The following is a 24,979-nucleotide window of genomic DNA, read 5'->3' as shown; positions in this document are numbered from 1 at the left end:
CACAGAGCAGGAAGCACACATGATAGACTGAGCAGTCGTGTTATCAGATCATCATTTCTGACTGTCCTGTCTTCACGAGAGAAAAACTCAAAATTAGGTCCAATGCAGGTATTGGCTAGGTAACGCACTCCACACATTTATCCCCAGTATTTTTGCACCATTTTCTTCCCCTGATTTATCTTCAGTTTTTGTGATGTGCTGTGATTAGTCCATGAATCGATTAAACAGTTGACAGAAAATTGAAGAGCAACCATTTTGGTAACAGGCAATCACTGTAGTCATTTTTCAAGCAAAACAGTATAAATTATTCAGTGGTTCCAGTGTCTAGAGGATCCTTTGATGATTTGCTGCTTTTCTCTGATTTAGATTATTGTAAATCAATATGTTTTAAATAAACAAGTCATTTGAAGATATCACCTTGGGCACTGAGAATGGTGGATGGACATGTTTTGAACAATTTTATCTGAGGTTTTTACTTACACTGCCAAAAAAGAAAAGAAAAAAAACAAAACAAAACAAAGTAAGATAGTTGCAACCTTTGTTTAGACCTTGGAAACTCTGCATGCATTTCCCAAGTGTACTTAAAAGAAAAGGTTAGCATGCACAAACATCCAGGAAAAAAAGTGCATTACCAAGTCATTGTTATGCAAGTCAAAAGTAGGTCTCAAGTCTTTGCGGTCAAGTCCCAAGTCAAGTCCTGGCTCAGGGCTGACAATTCCTTGAAGCCTTAAACATGTCTTAATGTGCTCTTTACCAAATGCAATGTCACTTTAACAAAAGAGTAGTAATACATCAAATTTACAAAAATCATCAATGCTTTTTAAACAAGTTTACTGGAAGTTGTGTCTTCGTTTCAATTCAATTTTTTCAATTTTCGACCTGCACATTTTATATGGATTAAAAATTATCTGTTGCATCATTTTTTCAAACTGACGCTCAATCACTTAACTTTAGTTCTTCATGGGTCTCTCCTGCAACTTGACTTGATTCTGCCAGATTGGTTCGAAAAAAGTAGATCTGAGGAACTAATGGCGACTTGCTGGGAAAAACAGCATTCGTGTTTGGTGACTTAGAAAATAAAGGTATTAAACTGACTCATGGAATACTTTTTAAATAAAACATTCTGAAATCTGTGGGCTTGGAGGAAGATATTTTCAAGTGAAAAGGCTTAAGTCTCAGTGAAGTCACAAGTCTTTGGTGGTAAAGTCCAAGTCAAGTTGCAAGTCTTCTTCGATCCCGCCAAGTTGAGTCTAATGGCATCAAGTTTGTGATGTGTAGGTCATGTGAATCAAGTCCACACCTCTGCCTATGACCCTCAAACACATCAGTAAACTCCATTTGTAGCTTAAGTCCAAATTTATACCTACAGGATGTGTATTTAATGCTCTAGTTAACACCGTTGCAAGGAATGATATTCTCTTTTATCAAGCACTTGTCCCAATGAAGAGAGACTGTAACTTATAAGTAAACACTTGCAATGGACCCAATTGTCCTTAACAAAACTACATTACTGTTAAAAAAAACTAACCAAACCCAGCTAGGGACAAGGACATGCAAGCATCAAAGTGCTATCTGACTTTCTATCTAGAGCGTATAAAAACACTCTTTCAAGGGATGTATGGTATAACATCTGTATGTCATTGGCATCTGCAGATAAAAGCTTTAAAAACAATCATCCAGGCCTTTAAATAAGGATAAGTTATACAGTTTTGTATGAAAATGTTAAATAAAAATAAATATGGCATGCTTAACATGTAACCTAAGTAACCTAAGTTTCTGATTTTGCCCAATGACTGTGCCTAAGAGTAGGCATAATTACATGTTAGTTCCACTTGATGTTGTCTGCAACAAGGTTGACAAAAATATGTGCATATATTGGCATCAATAATTGGCCTACATGAGTTGAAAATACTTGCATATTTGACATCAGCAAAAGTATAATATTGTGTAATATCGTACATCTGTAATTTTCACTCTTTTCTTGAGGTTTCAGAGTATATGAACGGTGGTCTGGGTGCAATGTCGCAGCCACAGGTGGCAATACAGGGGGACGGGTATACAGCGAGGGGCTGGAGGGAGGAATGAAAACAAGAAACATACACATCTGTCTGTGAATGCAGGAGTACTGTTATGCTGAGGTGCGGCGGTGGAGGCACGGTCATTGTGGCTGACGCAGAGGGGGTGGAGGAGGTGTTAGTGGTGGAGAGGGGAGGAGGGGTACAGGCGCTCAGTCAGGCTTCCTGTCTTGACACACCCTGCACTGCCCATTTCCTGCCTGCCTGCTGAAAAATGCCCAGCTCCATCCCCCTTTAGCTAACCCTGCTCAGTCGACCCAGACAGTAAGTCAGGCCGAACACTTCATTCCTTCGACCCTCTCACATTTCCTGCCAGACTCTTCCAGGTGTCTCTCAAGGAAACCACAGTTCATAAACAACTTGGGTCTCATATTCGTAGCTCTAGTTAGCCACAGTCCTGTAACGCAGGGTGCATGTTCTTCAAGGGAACACAGCAGCTTCATCTATAATTGGTTGGCAACATTAAAACTATGTGAATTAACGGATGGCTAAGTTGCACTTTCGCTGCACTTGCTGCTCTGCTGCTCCATCTGTGCCCAGACTACAATCTGCAATGAGAGAGTGAGAGAGAGAGAAACACAGCTTCAAAGAAATCTAAATGTGTTGGCAATGCTGTGTGTGGGTACCCCTGAGAAAGAGGAAACCAAAACAGCCAAGTTGTGGGTCGTAAGACCAAAACAATGAGCCGAAAGAGACTGAAATGCACCATAAAGCCAAAAGGCGCAATAATCACAGGCAGCCTCTCTCTCTCTCACACACACACACACACACAGTTATTTGATCCAGCTGTAATATTAAAATACAAAAAATAGCAGCTTTAAAGTTCCCTGATACAGTTCAAGGTTTGTTTACATCACAAACTACTTAGTTTTAATCCTGTGTGTGAATATAACTGCAATTCAAATGATCCAAAAATGACCAGATGGGCCTTAAATCTCAGCATTTCTCATGTACTGGAATGGTATCAGGCTAAAGCAAGGTTTGACCGACTAAAAATATATGTGCATTTCCCTGAAACTCCCCTCACGGTTCAAGAGGCATGACCAGAAATAAGCCATGTAACTGAAAGTCAGCCTCACAGTGTGTTTCACACAAACGCACATCCTCCTTCACCATGAAATGGCATTTTTTTATGAACACTTTCAAAAATCAGATAATAAATGGAAAAGCAAATGACCAAACATTTTTCCAGAAGTAACTCCACCCGATTCTAAAGGTCACTCCTCTGAACAGAGCCCTTCTGTGTTGCTTGTTTAAGGACTAGTTTACGTGTTGGATTTGACATGAACATCCGCTCTCATACAACAGTCACTCCACACCTCTCAAAAAGAGCCTGGCTGGCACTGAGGAGAGTTGTTTTTTGAGTGCCTATTTTTCCTGTGTACACGAATGCAAGCAGGAAGGAGGAAAATAACAAACTCATAGAGGTCATGTTATACCAGCCTCATTTGAGGGACGTGTTGTCTGAATATTGATCTGCATTATTATCAACAGCAAACCCAATCTGCAAAATTCTTCTCAAAAATGATGGTGCAACTGCCAATCTATGTTGCCTCAGCATCTATCAGCCTAATCAGAAAGGCTGACGGGCTGAAATTACTCTCAGACTGTAACCGGGAGCTTGTTTCCACAGAACGCACTGAGCATCTTCCAGCCCATTAATAACAGAGCATTTGGTGATGCAGATAAGCCCAGTGGGATGACAGTGTCTCTAAAGAGCCCATTAGAAAGCATGAAAACATAGCGCTTCAAGATATTTCCAGTGTGTGACCTCAGTGCACCGGGCTCCTGTTCCTGAGGCCAGAGGTGGAGGGCAGCAGCTGGTTAAAGACACACACATATGCTGAAGGCCAGGCGGCAGCATAATTAAGCTCTCAGGCCCACATCCCCATGGCAGGTTTATGAGCCTCTCCTAACAGGATGGCTTTCTGCAGCCTTGTGTGAAGGAGCCTTGGCTCTAAAGCTCCACTTCCTGCAGGACCGGGGATGTCATGACGGCAGATTATAAAAGGAACATCTGTGCAGCTCAGCGAGGCTCCTCAGCCCACTTGCTCATTACTCTCCAACATTGAACACGCATGAACATCACAGAGTTTGTCTGCGTGGGTTCGTTTTTCCTGAAGGACTTGATGATGGCTTATGTTGTGATCTGACACCAATTAAACCTCCTGCAGCAGACAGACTGTTGTCAGTGGGCTTTAAAGAGCCGCAGTCTGTTTGACTGACAACTGCCAGCTCAATTTGTTAAATTTGTTCAAGAAATCTTTTATTGAGTATAGTTACAGACTTTACTGAAGTGATGTGGAGGCAAAAATAGATATGAAAATCAGGGATGACAGTTTGCTCCTGTGTACATACATGTGTTTAAATTTAGTTTATCAGCATCAAAATAATAATAAGAATAATTAAGGGTGTAGTGGTTCACTAAATTCACTGTTCGGTTCAATATGGTACTGTGGTATCACGTTTTCGGTACAGAAAAAAAGTAGAAATGCAAGAGAACTTTCCTTAATTTTAAATTGTTATATTTCATGCTACTTAAATTCATATATTTATTCAAACTAACACCATAAGGTATGGCATTTTTTGACTTTGAACAATGATGGAGCTATACCTGAACGACTTGTCTTCTCAGTAACATAAAAAAACAGCTTCTTATAAAATACAAATTGTAGTATTGTGCTTAATGTCTGATATTGCCCTGTTTTGATAAGTGGATGACAAATCTGATGCTAACAAATTAATCAGGTGCTTTTGTTTCATTTCTTTCTTTTCTGTTTGCTTGTGACATGTGGAGCTGTAACTAAAGATTATTTTCATTATCAACGGATCTGACGCTTATTTTCTTGATTGCTGAATTGTTTGGTCAGTAAAACGTAAGAAAATGCACATATATTTTCCCAGAGCTCAAGGTAATGTTTTCAATGTTTGTTTTGTATGACCAAAGTCCCAAACCTAAAGATATTCATGTTACCAATGCTGAGGACAAAGAAAATCAGCAAATATTCACATTGACGCATTTTTATGGTCTTTTTTTGCTTTAAACATAACTAAAATGATCAATCAACCATCAAAATTGCTGCCAAATAAATGTTCTCATCGCTGTGAATGTGATCATTTCAACTCCACATACAGTATAAGTCAGTTCTTAAAGGTGTACAATGCATGACCCTCCTAAAAACACATTCATAGACTCTTACAAAAGTAATCCCTCTTAATCATCACTTATAACCCACTCTTACTGTGTGGCGATGTATTTATCTGCAGTGACTCTGCCCTCTGCCTGTATTTTCTGGCATGTGGTAGCGACCGCAAGCAGCACACATCTAAGGGGAAGCTACGACAGTTGCGGTCACACACCGAAAGACACGCAAATATAGTTAGGCAAAACACTAAGCAGACAAAAAATGTTCCACAACGAAAGTGTATCTGGGGCTGGCTTTCACTTTTACTGCACTGATGAAGGAGAGGATGACAAACATCATCAAGATGGCCTGTTTTTTGTTAGAGTCTGTGTTGGCGGTTAGCTTCATTAGCTTGGTTAAGAATCAGCTTTTCCATTGCAACAAAAATAGTGATGTTACAGTAGCTTGCAGTAGTGTTATCATAATACTCAAATTCAATATTCAATGCAATTTCCAATCCCAAAGTGAGAAAAATGGATATTGAGGGCATGAAAGTCAACATTTTTATTAAAAGATAAATATAGCAAGGCCATAAAATGACAATGACAACTTTTCTTTTCTTGGTTAATAGAGAACAGCAGAATCACTGTAGTAAACATTAAGAATAACGGAGAGAAGGATGTGTATCAAGACTACAGGAAGTGAGTACTGAAACCTTTTCAAATATTCAGAGCTGATATGTGCTGATAAAATGACATTTTTGACACTATCTTGCAGCGCACATACAAGCAGTGTAAAGAGGAGGAGCTGAGCGGCCAACAATTCCTGCATAGTATAGGCTACCTTTAATCAGTTCATATTTCATGCTCTGCATATTTATACAACTGTACTATTAATTGACAATTTTGCCATTTTTTTTATATTTACAAAAAAATTGTTACAACATAGCGGTCCTAAATGCATCACATAAGTTGCAGCATCCTTTGTTCAATTTTAGCAGGGGACTTTTTGTTGATTCTCACTTTCCTGACATCTCAGAGTTTGGTGGCACTAAAAAATATCGAAATTTTGTTTTTTAAACCTACAGATGGCCCTAATAAGAAAACCCTACCACTGCAGCTTCAGTAGGGAAATGAAAATTTGCAGTAACACTAAAAATAATCATTTATAGGACATCTTGAAAAATTTCAACATCATGCAGCTACATAAATCTGTAATCTGTCGTGCAATCAAGTTCCTCAAAACTCTTTAAAACCAGCAAGAATTTGGCTCAACTTCTACGCAGCGTTGGAATGTAGAGTCCACTTGCATCTATTTGGACTTTGTTTTCATACCACTGTGTCTCACTACACGCCAAACAGCCTAAACATAGTGGCAGAGAGAAGAGGGCAACCAAGGAGGACAGCCTTGAGGAGCTCTGTTATGTCCACTATACTGAACATTTCCCAATAACATCAAGAGGTTTGTCTCAGATAACCTGCAAAGTGCAACTAAATGGAGATCCACAGGAAGAGATTTTCCATCACTACACCTACGCCATGTCTGCGCTACATGCCCCGACTGACTCCATGTGGGCAGCTGGGATTTATTTCAGAGATTTTTCCTGTTCCAGTTATCAAAAGAAACTGTCTGTACCGCTTCATACATTCGCTACTGTGAATGTGCACCATTTCTTTGTTTTTCAGAGTATTTCCTTCAGGACAAACTTCTCACAGTCTCCATTTAGCTGAGGATCAGTGGAAAGAGGACTCTGGTGTGCTTTTATCACCCACCCTCCCCCACACCTACTATACAAGGGCTAAAAGTACACCCATCCATCCATGTTGGCAGTGAAAGGCCGGTCTTGTTGCTTTGGCTTATGTGCACCTGCTCCAGTACACGTTAGCCTGCCTGTTAGCCTCGACCGCATCACTCTGAGCCAAAAGGAGAATAAATACACTCAAGATTCGAGTTTGTTTAGCTTTTGCACTGCTTAAACAGAACATACCATCTAGTCTGACTTTAAATTCACACCTAGTGTCTCTTTAATTTGTGTAACAAGCTGAAAGTTATACAAAGACACGCTCTGTCTCTAAGGTTTCTCTCCAACAGACATCAATACAATCTGTAATTGACATTCATGGCACACTGAAGCTGTGCTTAGCTCAACTTTTTTCCCCACTAACCTGCAGCTGGAGACTGAGCCGTGTGAAAAGCAGAACTGCTCTGGGCAACAGAGGAGCACATCTCAGACATTTTCATGTCTGGACCCCAAAATAGACTCGGTTAAAGCTGCAAACCCTTTCCACAACATAGGATACAGTTTTGGTGACTGTATCATCCCTGTTTACAGTCTTTGTGCAGTGTAAGTGGATATAAATGTGTGATCTCAGTGACTTATTCTGATTATTTCCACAATAAAGTGGATTTAAACTGTCCTTCCATTCAGCTGGGACCCCTTCAAGGACCCTCTGCCCCAGATTATTACTCAGACCTTCATGCCTTTTCCTCCACAGTAAAAAAAAAAAAAACTTCCCACGGTCACATTTAACTGCAATAAGACAGCAACAAGCCCCTGCTTGCATGAAGCATAACTTGCATGTAATCGCGCAAACAGCCCCGCGTGTGTGTGTGTGTGTGCGCGTGTGTGCAACAGGACTTCTTAGACACCACCCCCACCTCCACCTCCAAAAACCTCGCAATTCCCTCGTATTTTTGTTGCTGTGGGTGATTTTTTTTGTTTGTTTTTAAGAAATCAGTTCATCAGCACTTACGATTTTACTGAGATCCATGATCGTCCCACAGAAACGGTGATCCTCAGAGCCGGAGAGAGAGCGAGAGGAGATCCGCTGTATCCAAACGCGGAGTAATTAGTAACGGGAAAGCGATTGAGGCAACAAATGCATCTGAGAGGAGAAGAGGGGGGGAGGTGGAGCGGGTTAGCTCAACATGTGTCCCGATTTGGTATTAAAATGCTCCCCTATCCGTGCTTCCTTCCTTTCTTCCTTCCGCGTCCCTTCTGCTTTTTCTCTGCGAGCCCTGCGTGCTCCCTGAGCGGCGAGGACTTCCAGCATCCGACCGCCGAGGAGCCGAAGCTGTCCGGGGGGAAAACACAAGAGGACTACCGCTGATAATACCCGCTCATTTCAGCTGCACATTAAAACCCACCCTGCTGCTGTGTATCTGTCCACATAGCGCCTAACAACAAGACAGTAGGCTACCTTTATTTTGCAAATAGCCCGCTCTCTAGTTAGACAATAGTAGCATGGAGCCTGCAGAGAGGGATGGCTTAAACCCGGTGGGTCTCAAGCTGGGGTCCGCGGACCGACAGGGGTCCTACAGGAAGGGAGGTGAAGTCCAGGAAATGAGAAAACAGCTGCATTTTCCACTGTCTTTTGTATTGTAGGTGTAGGTAGACATTGGTGGTTAGCTTCGCTAGCTTGCTAAAATACAGACTAACAAAAATACAATATCTACAAAACAACCATCACAACAACCTGTCAGCGGGAACTAGTCTCCTCAAAGCTCACACCCTGACTTGTTAATTTAACCTACTTTTCTTTATTTCTCCACATTTGCAATTTTGTGTTAAATCTTTTTGTTGTTTTTTTTCCCCAATTCTAAACAAACAACTTTTCTGACATTTTTTTGTTCCTATTTATTTATATATTTATTTTAGTCAATGCATTTTGTTGATGATTTTAATATATCATTACTGAATTGTATTATATCTGATGCTTTGGCAATATCATTCAAATAACATTCATGCCAAAAAAGCAATTTGAATTAAATTGATTCAGTTTTTCCATGACAACAAATATAGCGATGTTACAGTAGCTTGCAGTAGTAATTATTGTCATAATACTAGAATTTCTAACTTCAATACAATACCTTGAAAAATATGAATTTTCAATACCATTTCCAATCCCACAGTGAAAATATTAATGTTAAGGGTATAAAAGCTAAAACAAAAATATTAAAAGCTAAATACAAGGCTGTAAAATGACTATGACAGCTTTTCTTTGCTTGGTTAGTAGAGGACAGCAGAATGAGCGTAAACATTAACAATAAGAGAAAGAGAGAGAAGTGCAGCTGGCAGATGCATATCAAGACCACAGGAAGTGAGTACTGAGACCGTTTCAGATATTCAGAATTGATATGTACGTTTAAATTATACTTTGCTTTCTCCTTTAGTAAAACACTAGCTTACAGTGTACATACAAGCAGTATAGAGAGGAGGAGCTGAGTTTGAATGTTGTGTTTACAAACAGTAGCCAACAATTCCTGCATAGTATAGGCGACCTTTAATTAGTTAATATTCTGTTCTCTGCATGTTTATACAACTCTGCTATTAATCGATAGCTTTGCCATTTTCCTTTTTTGATAGTTATAAAAACAAAATGTTTTAACTTGAGACAATGTGACAACCAGTATCAGCATAAAAATGCAAGAACCTACCCTACAAAGCGGTCTTAAGGTGTATCGCAATACCTCTTGTACAATTCTAACAAAATAAGAAAAGAAGAAATATTTATATCACGATAATGGCAATATTTCGACGTCATACTATCATACAACTAAGTCATTTAAATAGATGTACTTTTTTATAGCATGGCGTCTACAGGTAGACACTTTAATGCCTTTTAAGACCTTTTCAAGATCGTTTTTAACCAAATTTAAGTCTGATTTTTTGAGGAATGATTCTGTTCTTATTCAAGCATTGCAGGTAGGTATCAAGGTTAGTAGTGTATATGTGGTCCAGTGCAGAGGTAGGTTTTATGCAGAACCATGGTTATAGGAGTGAGTTTGGTTTATCTACATTTTACCAACAGGTAAGTGCAATTATAAAGTAAAAGTTAGATTCAGCGGTAGGTTTAAAGATATATAACATCATAAATACTGGCATATACAACTGTAACCATTATTTTGTTGCAACTGCATTTTCTTAAAATTATTAATAAAATATTCTCAATATTTTTGCCATATTGTCAAGATTAGCATTATTGCAAAAATACCTTGAAATATTGTGATGTTATTTTACAGCCATACTGCCACCCTTAGTCATTGCTTTATCTTTTTATTGGTTCACCTGACCTGCAGCAGGGGACGTATGCTGCATTCCAGTGCTCCTTGGATGGTCCTATTTCCAGAGTTTAAATTTAATTTAATTTAGTTTTCATATGTGAATTAATACAGTTAATTACCATCAACTCAACATTTACTTTCCTCTGCCATGTTTCTGCATAAAAGACGGCAACTCGTGAACCAAACTTTTTAACAAATTTCCAAGTTGTGTAACGACCTGAGGGGCCGTGTCAGATGAATTTTCCCAGTCAGGAACTTGTTTTTCGAAATATTCCAACAACACACAAACTCAGGGCATACACTACAAACTATTACTACAAAATAAATAATTAATTCAAGCAATAACAGTATGTGCCCTTGTTTTATGTCAGTATTATGTCAGTATTAACACTCATAAAAGTGTCATTTGCACGACAATATTTTGGAGACTTCTCTGCCTCCTCTGCTGCCCAGTTTGCTACAAACACCACAATAAAGACACACTACATACACAGAATAAGACTACAAGTGGCTATTGTTGTAACACGGCTAAAATCATACCGATTTAAAAGACACGTCAGGCCTGTACATGCTCAAATGTTTTACTAAGTTTTTTGTTTGTCACAATGACCTTGGGTCTTATTTTTGTGTGTGCAGATATGTTTATAAAAAAAACACAAGAAACCTTGAAAGAAAGTTTCAAATGGCAAAAGGGGATAAAGATCAGTTTCTACCATGAGAGTAATTCTAGGTAACTGATGCCCCCATCTGGTTTCTTTGAGACTGCCAACCAACATCCTCTGTCTTCCAGGCATTACAGCTGTGTTTGTGTTTGATGTGAGCCTGATGCATCAGGTTTTACTACAATTTTACAGTAGGTGTTTTTTTTTAATGAGACATTTTGACATGTAGGAATAGCGCAAAGGTAAATAATAATAGGTATAATAATAATAATAGTAAATAATGTGCTTGTTGGCTTACTGTCGCACTGACATGACTTACTGGGTTACTTTAAATTGTTGTTGACTTTATTATTATAAAACATATAAATCTAAATTTAAATTCACATATAATATAATAATCCCAATTTTTATAAATTAATGCAGAAATCCCACCGGTTGACCATAATTGCTGCAGTCCTATCCTGCTATTTTTGTTTTACAGGTTCCTTAAAATCTATACAAAAGAAGACATTTTTTTATTCACTGATTTAGTCAAAGAGATGTTTAGTAAATGTGAAACAAGCCACTGACAGAGAAATGTCTGACACTTCTCCTCCCACCTCCTCAACCTCTTCACATTGTTTTCTCCGTGGAGGTGGAAAGTGTATAGCCATCACTCACATCATCTTTTCTTTCTGCTGCATGTTACAAATGCTGGATGCAGGGGATACATTTGTGTTATCAGTTATGATAAGCCATAAATGTCGCTACTTTATTAGGTACACCTGTAAAAGCCATATAATATCAGTTTTCACTGTCACCGTCAGAGAGGTATTATTCATTCAACTTTATGTTTGTTATGGCTGCAGTTGTCAGTGGTGTTACACTGGACTGCTTTATATTGAGTGGTGTTTCACATATTTTGCCCACCACCTTTATAAACTGTGAATATTAGAAACATATCTCAATGATGAAGTCCAGTTCAATACCACCACTTACTGCAGTGATACTCTGAAATCTGGCCTGCAGTAGGGTGCCAGGTGGCCCGCTAACTATTTTCTAGTTCACAATGAAAATAAACTGATTCAGTGCCAGAGTGCATGACAAAAAAACATTACAACAGAGCTTGGACACTGACAGTAAGCTGGGGTAAGCCTCAAATACCTTTAAATCCTTCTGTCATTTTTCCAGAGCGGCCCCCAGGCAAAGCAGGAAGAGTATCCCCAACTTATGCTGTGTTCTCACTACGAACGACACACCAACAGGCTACGAGTCATTTTAAATAGAAGCCGGTGACATGAAGCGACAAACTGGTGCACTGCAGATCAAAGATGAGCTGGCCTAAACTTTTTTCAGTGCTCCAATGATGCGGTGAAGCAATCGATTATTTGCTTCTAGCTGTGATTTTATTTACCGTTTTATTTGGTTTGATTACGTGACACTCACTAGCTTTATGTGTATTACAGTACACAATTAATTGTTTAGTCTGCAAAATGTAAAAAAAAAAAAAAAAAAAATGAAAAATGTCAACCCCAGTTTCTCAAAGTTAAAGGTGATGTCTTTGGATGTCTTGTTTTGTCAGTCTAAAACCCAAAGATATATTTAGTTTAACATGTTAAACAGAGAAAGACACATTCAGAGGCTGAAAACAGTTTTCTGACAGTTCTGCATGACAATTTACTTTCATGATTAATCGATAAAAAATAATTGGTTATTACTTTGAAGACTGAATAATCTTTGCAGCTATAGCAGCAATTTCTGAGGATAGTAATGCTACTTTTGTCATGTAGATCTAACAATAAGCCCACAATGTTCATTTTTAAAACCAGACCACTGTTTTAAAAAGGCCTTTCTATAGAATCGCAGAACATCAGCTGATCGACCGAGGCCAGGCCAGCCACCATAATCAATATGCTACTCATTATACGATCGGGGCTGCACATCATACCTCCAGGCCGCTCGACATAAACAGTCTGTCTCCAGACAATGCCGGCTCTTTTCCAAGGAGTCTCTTCGCTTCCTGGTACGGCGTGGGCCCTTCGTTGTGAGGGCAGCGTGACAGAGCATTTCTCACATACAGCGGTTCCACTCTGTCTCCGCCTGGCTTTCACTCAGCCACCCAAAACCTCTTCTCCTGTTTCTAAAAGTGTTCATGTTAAAATATGTCATCTCATCACCTTCTTTCCAATTAAAAACCATTTAATGAGTATCATCCTTCCTCATCACAGATTCATGGAGTGAGTGATGAAAAAAAGTGAAAATCATGCAGCAGGTTTTATCTGACTCTGTCTGACATACACGAGCAGGAGACAACGTATCAAACATTACAATGTAATGGTGACATCACGTGATCCAAATACCTTTTTAAAAAATTTTAAAAAATCATTTTATCCTGTATTGATCCTACATTTTATTATTCATTCATTCATTCATTGTCAATAACTGCTTATCTTCTTAAGGGTCATGGGGGGGCTGGAGCCTATCCCGGCTGTAATTTGGGGCGAAAGGCAGGGTACACCTTGGACAGGACTCCAGACTATCGCAGGGCTGACACACAGAGGCAGACAACCATTCACTCACATTCACACCTTTGGTCAATTTAGAGTCATCAGTTAACCCGATCCGCATTTGGACTGTGGGAGGAAGCCGGAGAATGTGGAGAAAACCCACACTGACAAGGGGAGAAGATGCAAACTCTGCAAAGAAGGGCCCGCCCACCCGGGGTCCGAAACCCGACACCGAACCCGACCCCAATTCAAACCTGGGACACTCTCGCTGTGAGGCCACAGTGCTAACCACTACATTATTATTATTATTGGTATTATTATTATCATCATCATCATAATCATCATATTATTATTATTATTATTATTATTATGTGTTAACTGCTTTATTCTCTTTACTGCATTTACTTTGCTTTTGGTATGTTTTAAAAAAATGTTTTATCTCTATTTCTCATAATCATTTGTCTTCTTTCTGATAGGTTTTTGCATCTTATTTCTTGTTTAATTTGACCTTATTTCTGTCTTGCTTTACTTCGGCATTACTGTTTGGCTTCCAATGTTATATTGCCTCTGGCGTATCTCGCTTCTGCTTTGCTTTGTTTGTTTGTACAAGCACTTTGTAAACAGTTTTTAATGGTGCTATATAAATTATGTTATTATTATTACTATGAATGATGGATTTCTTACACAAATTAAAAGCGACATTTAAGTCTGCTAAGCACTATAGTCTCTGGATACCAAACAAATCAGTTATTAAACTAACAGATGAACGACTCTTAATGTTAAAAATAAGCCTAACTGTGGAATTATAGATTTAGTGCACTTACGGCATTTACAGCTGACATCCCTGGTGTGATAACTTTCGATCTTACATTAAAAATGTGGTTGCAGTAATAAAAGTAAATCACATTAATGCACTTTGAACTAAAACATGGTCTGAGCACAGGGGTTAAAGTCCTCTAACGCTGAAATCTCCTCCCATCACTAAAGACTGACTGAGTTAACGATGTGTAGTTTTTTAGGCTTACTGTCCCAATGCTAAACCCCAATACAGGGCTGATCCAGCATATGGTACAGATGTTTCTATCATCTGTATGTACATGCTATAGGAATCTTACATCGGTCTGCTGCATCAAAGCAGGTTTGCAGAGCATATTTGGGCTCAGACATCTATCAGACAAGAAAAGGTAAAATCCTGCTTGTGTCCTTTGTGCTTATTTAAGCCATAACGAGGTTTTCACTTTCATTCTTCATCATTAAGCACAACCTCTGATGTGCGATTCATGATTCTGAGCCAGAGATCTTCAATGTTTTTCAGGCCAAGGACCCCTTAGCTGAAAGAGGGATGAAACAGGGACCCCGCACTACATATATAAAAATTGAGTTGCACATTAAAAAAGGTCTTCAAAAGCATGCATGGCGGTCTAAAGTGCCGTGTATAAGCATGCCTTTATATGGTGCGTACAATACTAAGCTATTAAAAGAATACTTATTGACAGATTCATATACTCATCTATCATAGGTCCAACTGACAATGATTCATGGGCAACCTTGTGTTTGTTTTTGTTTGTCTTTTACAAATAGGTCAATTTATCTTGACTTATGATATACTGGATTCATCTTCATGTGTTTTTTAGACATCTATTAATTTCTAGAAGATAAAAAAAAACCAAATATAATTTGGTGCCCCCTCTGCATAAACTCCGAGGACCCCCTTAGATGTCACAGACCCCCTGTTGAAAACCCAAGTAAGTAATTAATCAGAAGCTTACAAATTCAGCTCAAGTTTTGTTTTTATATCAATGAACAGTTTCATCTGTTGTAATGTAGAGTGATGGGACAAAGTTCATCACACTGTAGACCCCTTTTATTACTTCATGTGTTATTATATTGAGTTATGCCATAACAGATATTAGAAAATATCCACATTAATATAGTCATATTTTCTTTAGCCAGCATAGTCAGTGTAGAACATATCACATGGCTGATGACTGTATTGTGTTTGAATGATAAATTTAAAATGAGGCCACTCATGTTGAAGCAGACTGATTTGCATACCGCACGCTTACACCGATGATGTAGGTTTCAGTCTGACTCTTGACCTTTGCTGCATGTGAAACCAAAGACAACACTCCATCTCTGTCTCTCTCCCTTTCCGCTTTACTGTGCTGCAAAACACAGACGAGAACTCCAAAACAACCTGTAAATCAAAGCCATTGTTAACGCCGCCAGGAACTCATCGGTGCACTTTGTTCCACTTACTGACCTGCCACTCATGTCCAGCTCTATTATTCTACAGCCAGTCGGTGCAATGAGGCCACAAACCGCCGCCTGCTGTTTCTGCTGCCTCAGTGCTTTTAATGGTCTAGCTTTCATGCTTGCATTCTGGTCTGTGTGTCTACTGCATGTTTGCGGATATCCCTCTATAACTTCCTTGCATTTTCAACTGCAGGATGTATAGGAAGCGAAGGAAGATTCAAGACAATGAGCGATGGAGGGGAGAACAGCAAGGAAAAGAGAAAGACAAAAGACTGCGGAGGAAGAGAGGCAGAGAGACCGGGTGATTAAAAAATTCTTGTCTACGTCCGCCCTGCTGAGTCCTGCTTGTGCCCGAGGGCCACAGCCCCGCTCCACCCCTGAATTCCACAGCTGCCAGGGCACCAAACAGCACTAAAAGAGGGTGCAGGGCAGGAGGACGAGGAGTGTCCATTAATGCAGGTCCACACATACAGTGGGACGAGTGAGTCCCAACCGGAGGTACTTGTTCAAAAGGGGTTACTTGTGCAGTTGCTATAGTTAGGTGGGGAAATTATGGCGTGATCTACTAATGTGATTCAAGGGAAACTTCAAACACAAAATGATCCTTTCATCAATTACTCACCCTGTGCTACTTTAAATCCGTGAAGAAAACTTTGCTTTTCTCACATGCTTCTACATGTTGTTGAAAATATTGATTCAATACATATCAACTCACTTCGTTTTCATTTTCTGCAATACCAACTGTGCTTTTTTTGCTTGCTCTACCGACAATCTGCTGTTCTCTGCTACTAACCAAGACAAGAAAAGTCATTGTTGTCATGTTATAGCCTTATTATATGTAGATTTCAGTAAAGATTTTGAATCTTGCGCCCTCATCTCAAGCAGTCAAGTCATGCTCAGTACTTCCAAAACACATGCATTTTCGCTATGAACTACTTAATTTTAACTTTTTAGTATACAAGTAGCGAACCTGAGCAAGCACGCACATTTAAACACATTTAAACCCTGTTAATGCTTCCATCAAGCAGAGATCAGAACAAAAGAAAACTCTGCAACATGTATTTCCAAACAGGTGCGTTGGAGAGGGGCGAGCAAAACACAACCTAGGGACAAAGTTTGCCTGATAAAGGTCTGGTACCAATACATGCTTTAAAGTACTGATTTTTTTTTGCAAGTTAGTCAGTGTGCAGGAGTTTTTTTGAGCAGAGATCAAAAGCACATCCTTACCCAGGTGAGCTGTTTCTACGTACGTGACATTGTGTTTTAAATGGAAGAGTTTTAGTGAAAATACATATGTGTGGGAAGTATTGAACATATGACTGGGTAAATATGAGTTAGATTATAAAGTTGTGTAAAAGAGTTTGTAAGCAGATGTTATGGTATTGTTTTGCTATTGTTTAATGCGGTCCACCTTTACTTTGATTCATCGTGAGTTTTCCCTATTTTTGGATTCTTTGGATTTTTTGAATTTCTTTTTGTATTCCTCGTATATATATCCCAGGTTCTTTCGTAGTACTCCAGCTAGCATATTCAGGTTTCTCATGAATGGAGTATGTTGTTTACATGCTCAAACACATCAACGGGATACTCCAAAAAAAGGAACATAAACAGATTTTTCATGTTCAAATAAACACTTTGTAGGCTGCAACACACCGAAACACTGTTACGTTTGAGACTGCATAACTGTTGAAATAGTTAGCTAAAGTAATGGATAATCAGTTGAAAAGTTGTAGTAGGACGAATGCAAACCAACCACAATATTGACGGCACAGTGAGATAAACAGTTTAACTGTAACTACATTGCTAGTGTACAGCTTGCGTCCAAGTTTACTTCCTGTCAGCTGAAGAGATCCACATACACTGGAAAAAAATCCAACAGGAAATAAGAATGTTTACTTTGGTTAAGTCAAAAACCATCTATAGAAAGATACCAACTACCAAACACACATGTACTCAAATACAAACAGGGCTGACCTTCGTGTGGTCGAGTAAAGGAGAACGAGTCTAATTTTATGGCCTTAATTATGTAACATACAATGTGGTGTCAGTCACAGTCACGCTGTATGTCCCAGCTGAGGAACTGGTGCCCCAGAAGTTTTCCACAAGCACTAATTATGGCTCATATGGGTCCAGAGATTACTACCTACACCAGCTTTCAAATGAAAAACCTCTCCTGGCCTCTGACAGCTCAGAGACTCGGCATCTCTGACATTTTGGAGCTTCACGATAAAGATTATAACATATATAGTGTCTGGTGCCAACCTGTTATTTACTTGTTGGTGTTCTTACTGCTATTGTGAATAAACAGAACAGCAAAACATGCAATGACGTTTGAGACAAACACACCAAAGAATAAATCCCCCCTAAACTCTAAATTAAAGAGTCAGCTGCTATTATGAGGCAAAACATGTCATTAAAAGAAAGCGCTGTGAGCTATCCGGCTGCCCTGTTTCGTTCTTTTTATAAACCAGTGCGGACACTGTGACGGAGAGGATTTTGAACACACCCTGGTTGTTTACCCAACTCGACAAAGAGATAGGCGAACACTTCTCAGAATCAGCGTTTTACACAGCTATGGCTTTTAAGTAGGTGACCCTGCTGTCTGCAGCGCACACTGCCCATATTCATGTAACTGTTGCACAGTCGTCACTCCAGACAAACTATTCTACATGTATTAAAACCAAATAAAAAGTTAACCTGCTCTGTCACAAACACACTCACACTTACAGGTAGCAACAAACTTTAACAACAGCAACGTTTCTTGCCTCAGTCTGTCCAAATAACATGGAAGAAATTCATATATGACACTATATATAACACTATACTATATATAACTTATCAATTGATACAATAAGCTTTCACTGTACTTCATGGCTAAGCAGTGGCAATCCTAGACCCTGAGGGGTCACACGTGCCCCCATAAAAATGCATTCAGTCGATTGCGCTTTGCGTGTAATCAAACGTCATAATCATTGTAAATAAAATTAACAACACGATGCACACACATACACACATCTGAGTATTTGAGCTGTCATATAGAGGGTAAACAAACTTCTCCTCTTTTTTTGTTTTTGTTAATCCTGTGTGTTTCTTTTATCATTCTGTGTCCCCTTTCAAAATTTGGACGTTTTTGTGAGTCCGTGCACTGCAGGCAGAACTCGTCATGAGTTCTGTCAACAGCAGCTTGAGGAGTTTGAGCTGTGTGTGTGTGTGTGTGTGGGGGGGGGGGGGGATTGATCTGTTGATCCGATCAGAGCTGATCAGATTAGATCGATAACTGAGAGGAGCAGCTGCTGCAGAAGTGAGTGACAGCAACTTTTAGACCCGGTGCAATTAACAGTTAGGTTTCAGTTTCAGTGCACCTGGTGTTCTACTGCTCTGTCTGTGTCAAGACTAGGGCTGCAACTAACGATTATTTTGATAATCGATTAATCGGTTGATTATTTTTCGATCAATCAACGACTCTCCTCCTCCCACTTTCGCTTTCGTTTTAGATACCGCATCATAACCGTCGTGCTTGCATGCCATGCCATGTCTCTTTTGCATTTATTGCAGCTCCCAAACTTTGGAAGTTTTTGTACGAAACATCCTGTCTGCCCCGCCATGTGTCTTCAAAACACCAGCTTCTCTCGCATGCATATGACGTTAACAGTCCCGCGACACAGCGAGTGACGTAATAATCGCGTGACACAACGAATAATGATTTTATCGATTCGTTGCTCCAGCCCTAGTCAAGACTATGCTCTGTGCTCAGAGAGTGTGGTGCAATCAATAACCAAACGGAATATATATTCCAGTAGTACTCCTTATGAACGGTCCGGCTCCAAAAATATAAAATCAATACCTGGCGAAAGATGTTTAATTGTGGCAGGCCACCGCAAATAAATGAATTTGTGGGAATCCCTGAGAATACCGCCGCCTGCTGCTATGAAGAGTTATTTCCCATCATACAGAGCAGACGCAAATTGTACATACTAGTTGACTAGGTATTTTGGGCTGAACTAGTTGGCCGAGACACAGGCGACATGCGGCAACACAAAGTCTGCCTTTGTTGCCACTTGTTCTTTGATGACAGTTTGGTGTGTCTGGGCCTCGCGGGGCTTATAATTGTCATTGAAAAGTGTACCAGCAACATCTTTTCCCAATGTTTTTGGGGGAGCGCAAACATTTGCCTGGTTTAACTCTCCTCCCAGTGAGCCCCTATTGCTAAAAGAGACGGCTGCAGACGACAGACAGATATGCAGACAGACAGATTTGCAGACACAGACAGGAGGTGAAAGCCACCCAGCAGATTTAGGCAGCTTTAGAGCACAACAGATCAGATGAGATTATCTCTCGCTGATCCCCTGTAAAGTAGACAGCAGATTCATTGATTCCTGCACCGCCTGCCACGGGGTCCGGTCAGAAATCAACCGCACGAGAGAAAAAAGGAAACACCAGGACTACAGGGTAACAAATTGTCATCAGTACTCCGTGTGCCAACATAACTTAAAAGAAGAGAAACTGGCAGTATTGCTATAAAGAACATAACAGCTGAATGCGTCACCCTGTGTCTGGACATGTTTGAACACCAATAAATAAAAGAAAATCAAACTTGGGCTTGTTTCATTCTGCACAAATATTTTCACCCTCCTTAATAAAAGCTGATGAACTGCAAAGCTCTATGTTTCATTAAAATGATCTGGGCAAACTCTCCTGGACACCATTTTGCCCTGACACACTTCCAGAGGGTGTGATCTCAGGAGCCTGACAGTGACCTAGTGACCAGGCTTGGCTCGGGACACACAAAGCCATGCATGCGTCTCTCCCAGCCTCTAATCTATGCGGCTACTGTCCCGGATGGGAGAGGCGTGGGGGTCTGAGAGGAGGAGGGGGAAAGCAAACTGTATGCGACCATCCAGACACGGACTGGCCAAATACCTACTGTCCAATTTAGCAGCGGCTGTAAAACAGGAGAAGCACGTTGCAGCACGACAGTTTGTGCTGCTTTGATTCATCTGACCTACTTTCTGCCCCCTTTCCCTCCCCTGTGCCTGGTCTGGGGAGAGGGGAGGGGAGACCACCAGGCAGGAAGCAGCAGGCTCCACAGCATAACAGCAGCCTACATACATATGCTCTCTGGGAGAGCACTTCATGCAAAGTCAGATGTTGCTCTGAAAGCTACAGAGCATTCATTATTCACCAGCGGAGATAACAGACACAAAACAAACAAGGAAAAAAACATTCCCAATTAAGATCTCATCACCATCATCATCACATGTGGGGCCTACAGCAGGCACTGACAGCCTGTCATACACATGACACAGCTCCACCAAGCTTCACCTTGCCTCCCTCGTGTCTGGTGTGTCCCACAGATAGGCTAAACAACACAGTTATCTGAATTCAAAAGGCCATTGACCTACATTTCAACAGCTCTTTTGTTGTACAGTGGACTCATTGGTATCTCTGCTGATCACACACAGACATCAGGGAGACCAACGCTGGAATAAACAATTATCTGGATCAAGCACAGGGACAGTGGAGCATCAAATTTAATGGATTTTCACCCCAAAATGATAAAACTTTGGTTACTCTGTGTCAATTTCTGAGCTCTGAACAAAATCCCACAATGCATAGTTTAATTCAGGAGCTGACAGCAAACATCCTGGCATGACTATTATCCTTTCACCGTATAAAGCGGCTCTCAGCCAGCACCCTTATCCCACGCTTTCAGGAGAACAATGTTATTACAGTGTGCCCCCCACCCCGTGCTCCATACCTGCCCTCTCTCAAAGTTTTCCTTCTCCAGCTCCAGGCTGTTTGCCCCTCCAGTCCGTCGGATCACTTTGGGGATAGCGTTGGGTACTTGCTGCATGGAGCTTTTCACTCGATCCATTGTCGTCTGTTTTTCAAAGCTGCAGCGAAAGAAAAAAAAAAACTTTCGCTCGATAAACAGGCTACACTGTAAAAAATATGTATAAAAAATAAAAGCTGCGCTAACTATGGCGGGCAGCAGTCCATGCTGTGCTGGACTCGTCGCCCCGCTCACTGGATCATTTGGCGTCTCTGTCCACCACCCCAGTCAATGACAGGAGCAGCCTGAGCGGCACCAGTGTGAAGTAAGACACGCTTACAAGAAGAGGACACTTCCGCTTTTCAAAATAAAGGCCCGTGCTGCAACTATGGACTGTATAACAGTTTAATAAGGTAATAAGGGGCTGTTTGCTGTTTATCAGAGGAGGGGGGGTTGCCTGAGATGTGACTTTTTTTCTTTATGTTTTTTTCTTTTTTTTTTATCTTGGCCTTCCCCGTAGCTACAAATATTACACATATAGCGTGACATAAATAATTGACACTATTCAAACTTTGTGCAGGCCATCTGACAAATATAATAAAGACATTAAAAATTAAATGCCCATGAGCCATGTCCTGCTTGGGTAAGGCAATACCACTTGGAAAAACCACAAGCAAAAATGCAGTCCACCATATTATTGGAACCACTAATGAAATTAATGGCAAATTGTTAAGTTTATTATCATGATTAGGCCTATATTTGCTAAGCATTATTTTCGGACAGTGGTGAATGGTCGTCTGTAGAATCGCTTTTTTTTGTTTATATTTTTCATCAATATATTGGGGGATACACTTTTAATATGCCTTTTTGAATACTGGGTGGTGTGGTGGTGTGTATTATCAATACTACTGTGATGCGATACATGGTCAGTTTTATCTAAAAGATTATATGAAATATATTTTGCAAACTCTCACACTCTTAACTCGAGACGCTCAACAAAAACCAGAAGTGCTGTGTGCTACAAATTGTGTGAAATTTACAGATCGTAAAATCTGTCTTCAAAACACTCTGTTCTGCAGCGAGCTGCAGAAAACACACAGTGTGTACTGGAAGCCTTTACACCCAGAGTCCTCACAGAGACATGCCTGACCTTCTGCAGCAGGTATGAGGACACACCCTTCAGCTGCATGCTGATGAGCTTTGTTGTAATTTTGATATTTTCTCTGGCAACTGTCACTGACTCCTCCCAGTGCTATCAGCCACTGGCTGCAGCAGGTTCCCGCCCACACCATCAATAATATGTTGTGATTTTTGTTTTCAAGCTTTGTCCAAAAAATACTCCTGCAGTCTTATCATACAGATATGACATATGAGTCTTTACAAAAATATGTCGGTGGAGTCAGTCACTAATATTCAGCCTCACATGATTCAAGTGATGCTGTGATGCTGGGAAAATATGCTGTAAGGCTGTTGCTGTGTGTTTTATTGCAGAAGTTATTTGAGACAAAAAAAGACAATAGATGTAAAGATTGCATTTATCATTGATGTAGAAATTATGCGTATTGTTGTAAACAGTAAAAATGTATGGTATACATCAAAATCCCTGCCTTTTTGTTCTGGTCATAGTAATATAATGTGGAAAAGGTTTTATTTTAATAATGTCATCAGGAGCTTCAGCATGAGGAGCACAGTGGATACTGACACAAAGGCACAAGCTGAACCTTTAGAAGTCTGAATACAGTTTAATATCTTATGCATCATGTAACATCACATTTTGCCGAAATTCAAAGTCACTAACAATATAAAACTTAATGCTATATGCTCTGCAGCAAATGAAGACATTATTTCTCTTGTGGTGTCCTGATTAGTGCCAGTACAACTTTTCAAAGAACAGACTGGCACTGCACATTGTCAGTGAAGCGTGCCACTATCAGAAATATCTGAGCAGTGATAAAGAACAGTATGTTATCGAGTATTGATTACTTAGTGGGAGAGTTTATGCTACGTCTTTGTTCCCTTTTTGTCACTAAACAACATTTTATTCGAGCTTTTCCCTGTGGCTATACAAATGCAAACCACACTCAGATCAGTGTAGGTAGAGCCACAGCAGTTTGCTACTTAAAGGATACATGCAAGCAATGGCTGATCAACTTCCGGTGATCATTCTTATCATTAATAAATCAAAACTGCAGCAGACTCAAACACAGACTGTAAAAACACACAACCATAGACTTTGCTCTCAGTCTGAAGGAGGAGCCTGTTTGCTCTGCACGACGCAATGCTGCCATGTACTGGTCAAACATGAGAGCTACAATTTTTACAAAGATTTTTACAGTGGAAAAGGTAAAGCCAGAGTTTCTTGTCTGCAAAAATACAAAATAATAGATAAAATAGCAAAGAAAATAGAGTGATCATTCTAGTACCCACTAATATACATCACAATCAAATTGATAAATAAACATTAGAAAAAGTACTCAGGTTTTGAAGTAAAAATAGCAGTACCACAATGTAAAAAAATGAATGAATGAATAAATTGATGTAATGTCAAAATATCAAGAAAATGGATCAAGAAAGATGTCAAGCAGCTTCTCCAAGTGTCATCAAACAGCCTGAGCTACTCGACCACCTTTACCGGTGGCAGGCCATATAAAAAATTGCCTCTCCCGTTAAAAACATGACTAATATCACAATTGCAATATCTGGTAATTATATTTGCAATTTTTTTCTAATGTATATTGCACAGCCCTATTTTTTGTACAGGACAAACAGGATGGGAATCATTAGTTGATCAAATATTTTGTATTTAATATTTTTAGTGAAGATGAAATACAAAAAATTACTGTAATTTGTAACGCAATCGCAATATCTGTCAAAATAATCACTATATGATTTTTTGTTGTCCACCATGCAGCCCTTATTTCATTGTACAGGGCCACAGGCCAAAAATGATGGTTACATACTGTATATATAGTTAAATAAATAGCACAATATTGCTGAGTTGTAGTGAAGTAGTTGTACAGAGTAGCATAAATGGAATTACTCATGTAAAATAGAAGTACTTCAAAATTGTAAATGTGTACTTCACTATAAAAAGCAGTGTTGGTAAGATTCCTTTAAAATGTATGCGGTTACCCTGGAGAAAAAAATCAGTAATGTAACAATTTTAATTAAGTAATGTAACTTATTAGACTTGATTAATTTTAACAAATTTTTTAAATGCTGAAAAATGTGCAGTTACAGGCTATGCCAAAAGAAGGCATTTCTGAATGGAAGGAAGTTGGAAAACAACAGAATGAATGTTATATTTTACATCTAGCCTAAACTTTTTACTGAAAAGAATATATTTTGAAGAAACTGCCTTTGTAATCATCAACATTTTGATCAGGTACTGTTTCTTTCTTTAAGTCTCCCCAGGAGACTTAGGGGATGTTTATGTTTTCTGACAGAAGTATTTGTCACAGGTGACGTGTCCAAGGACTGTCAGAAATTTGAAAATCGAACAACAATTTCTGTTTCTTACTTTTTCTGGCCATTATAA

The 24,979-nt window shown here is 39.6% G+C and overlaps 1 protein-coding gene across 1 annotated transcript in view; it reads right to left on the bottom strand.

Annotated features, from left to right (window-relative positions):
- hip1 (huntingtin interacting protein 1) overlaps nt 1-21,710 on the bottom strand; it is a 64,158-nt gene extending 42,448 nt beyond the window's left edge. The window contains 1 exon segment of the mRNA XM_042486192.1: nt 21,427-21,710. Within this exon segment, the coding sequence (XP_042342126.1) occupies nt 21,427-21,543 (117 nt within the window). The 5' untranslated portion in view covers nt 21,544-21,710.
- Nucleotides 21,711-24,979: the final 3,269 nt, after the last annotated feature.

The sequence above is a fragment of the Plectropomus leopardus genome, chromosome 5 (assembly GCF_008729295.1).
Source record: "Plectropomus leopardus isolate mb chromosome 5, YSFRI_Pleo_2.0, whole genome shotgun sequence".
NCBI classification, from domain to species: Eukaryota; Metazoa; Chordata; class Actinopteri; order Perciformes; family Serranidae; genus Plectropomus; species Plectropomus leopardus.
Note: the sequence above shows the minus strand (reverse complement) of the source record. Positions and strands in the feature narration are given on the sequence as shown.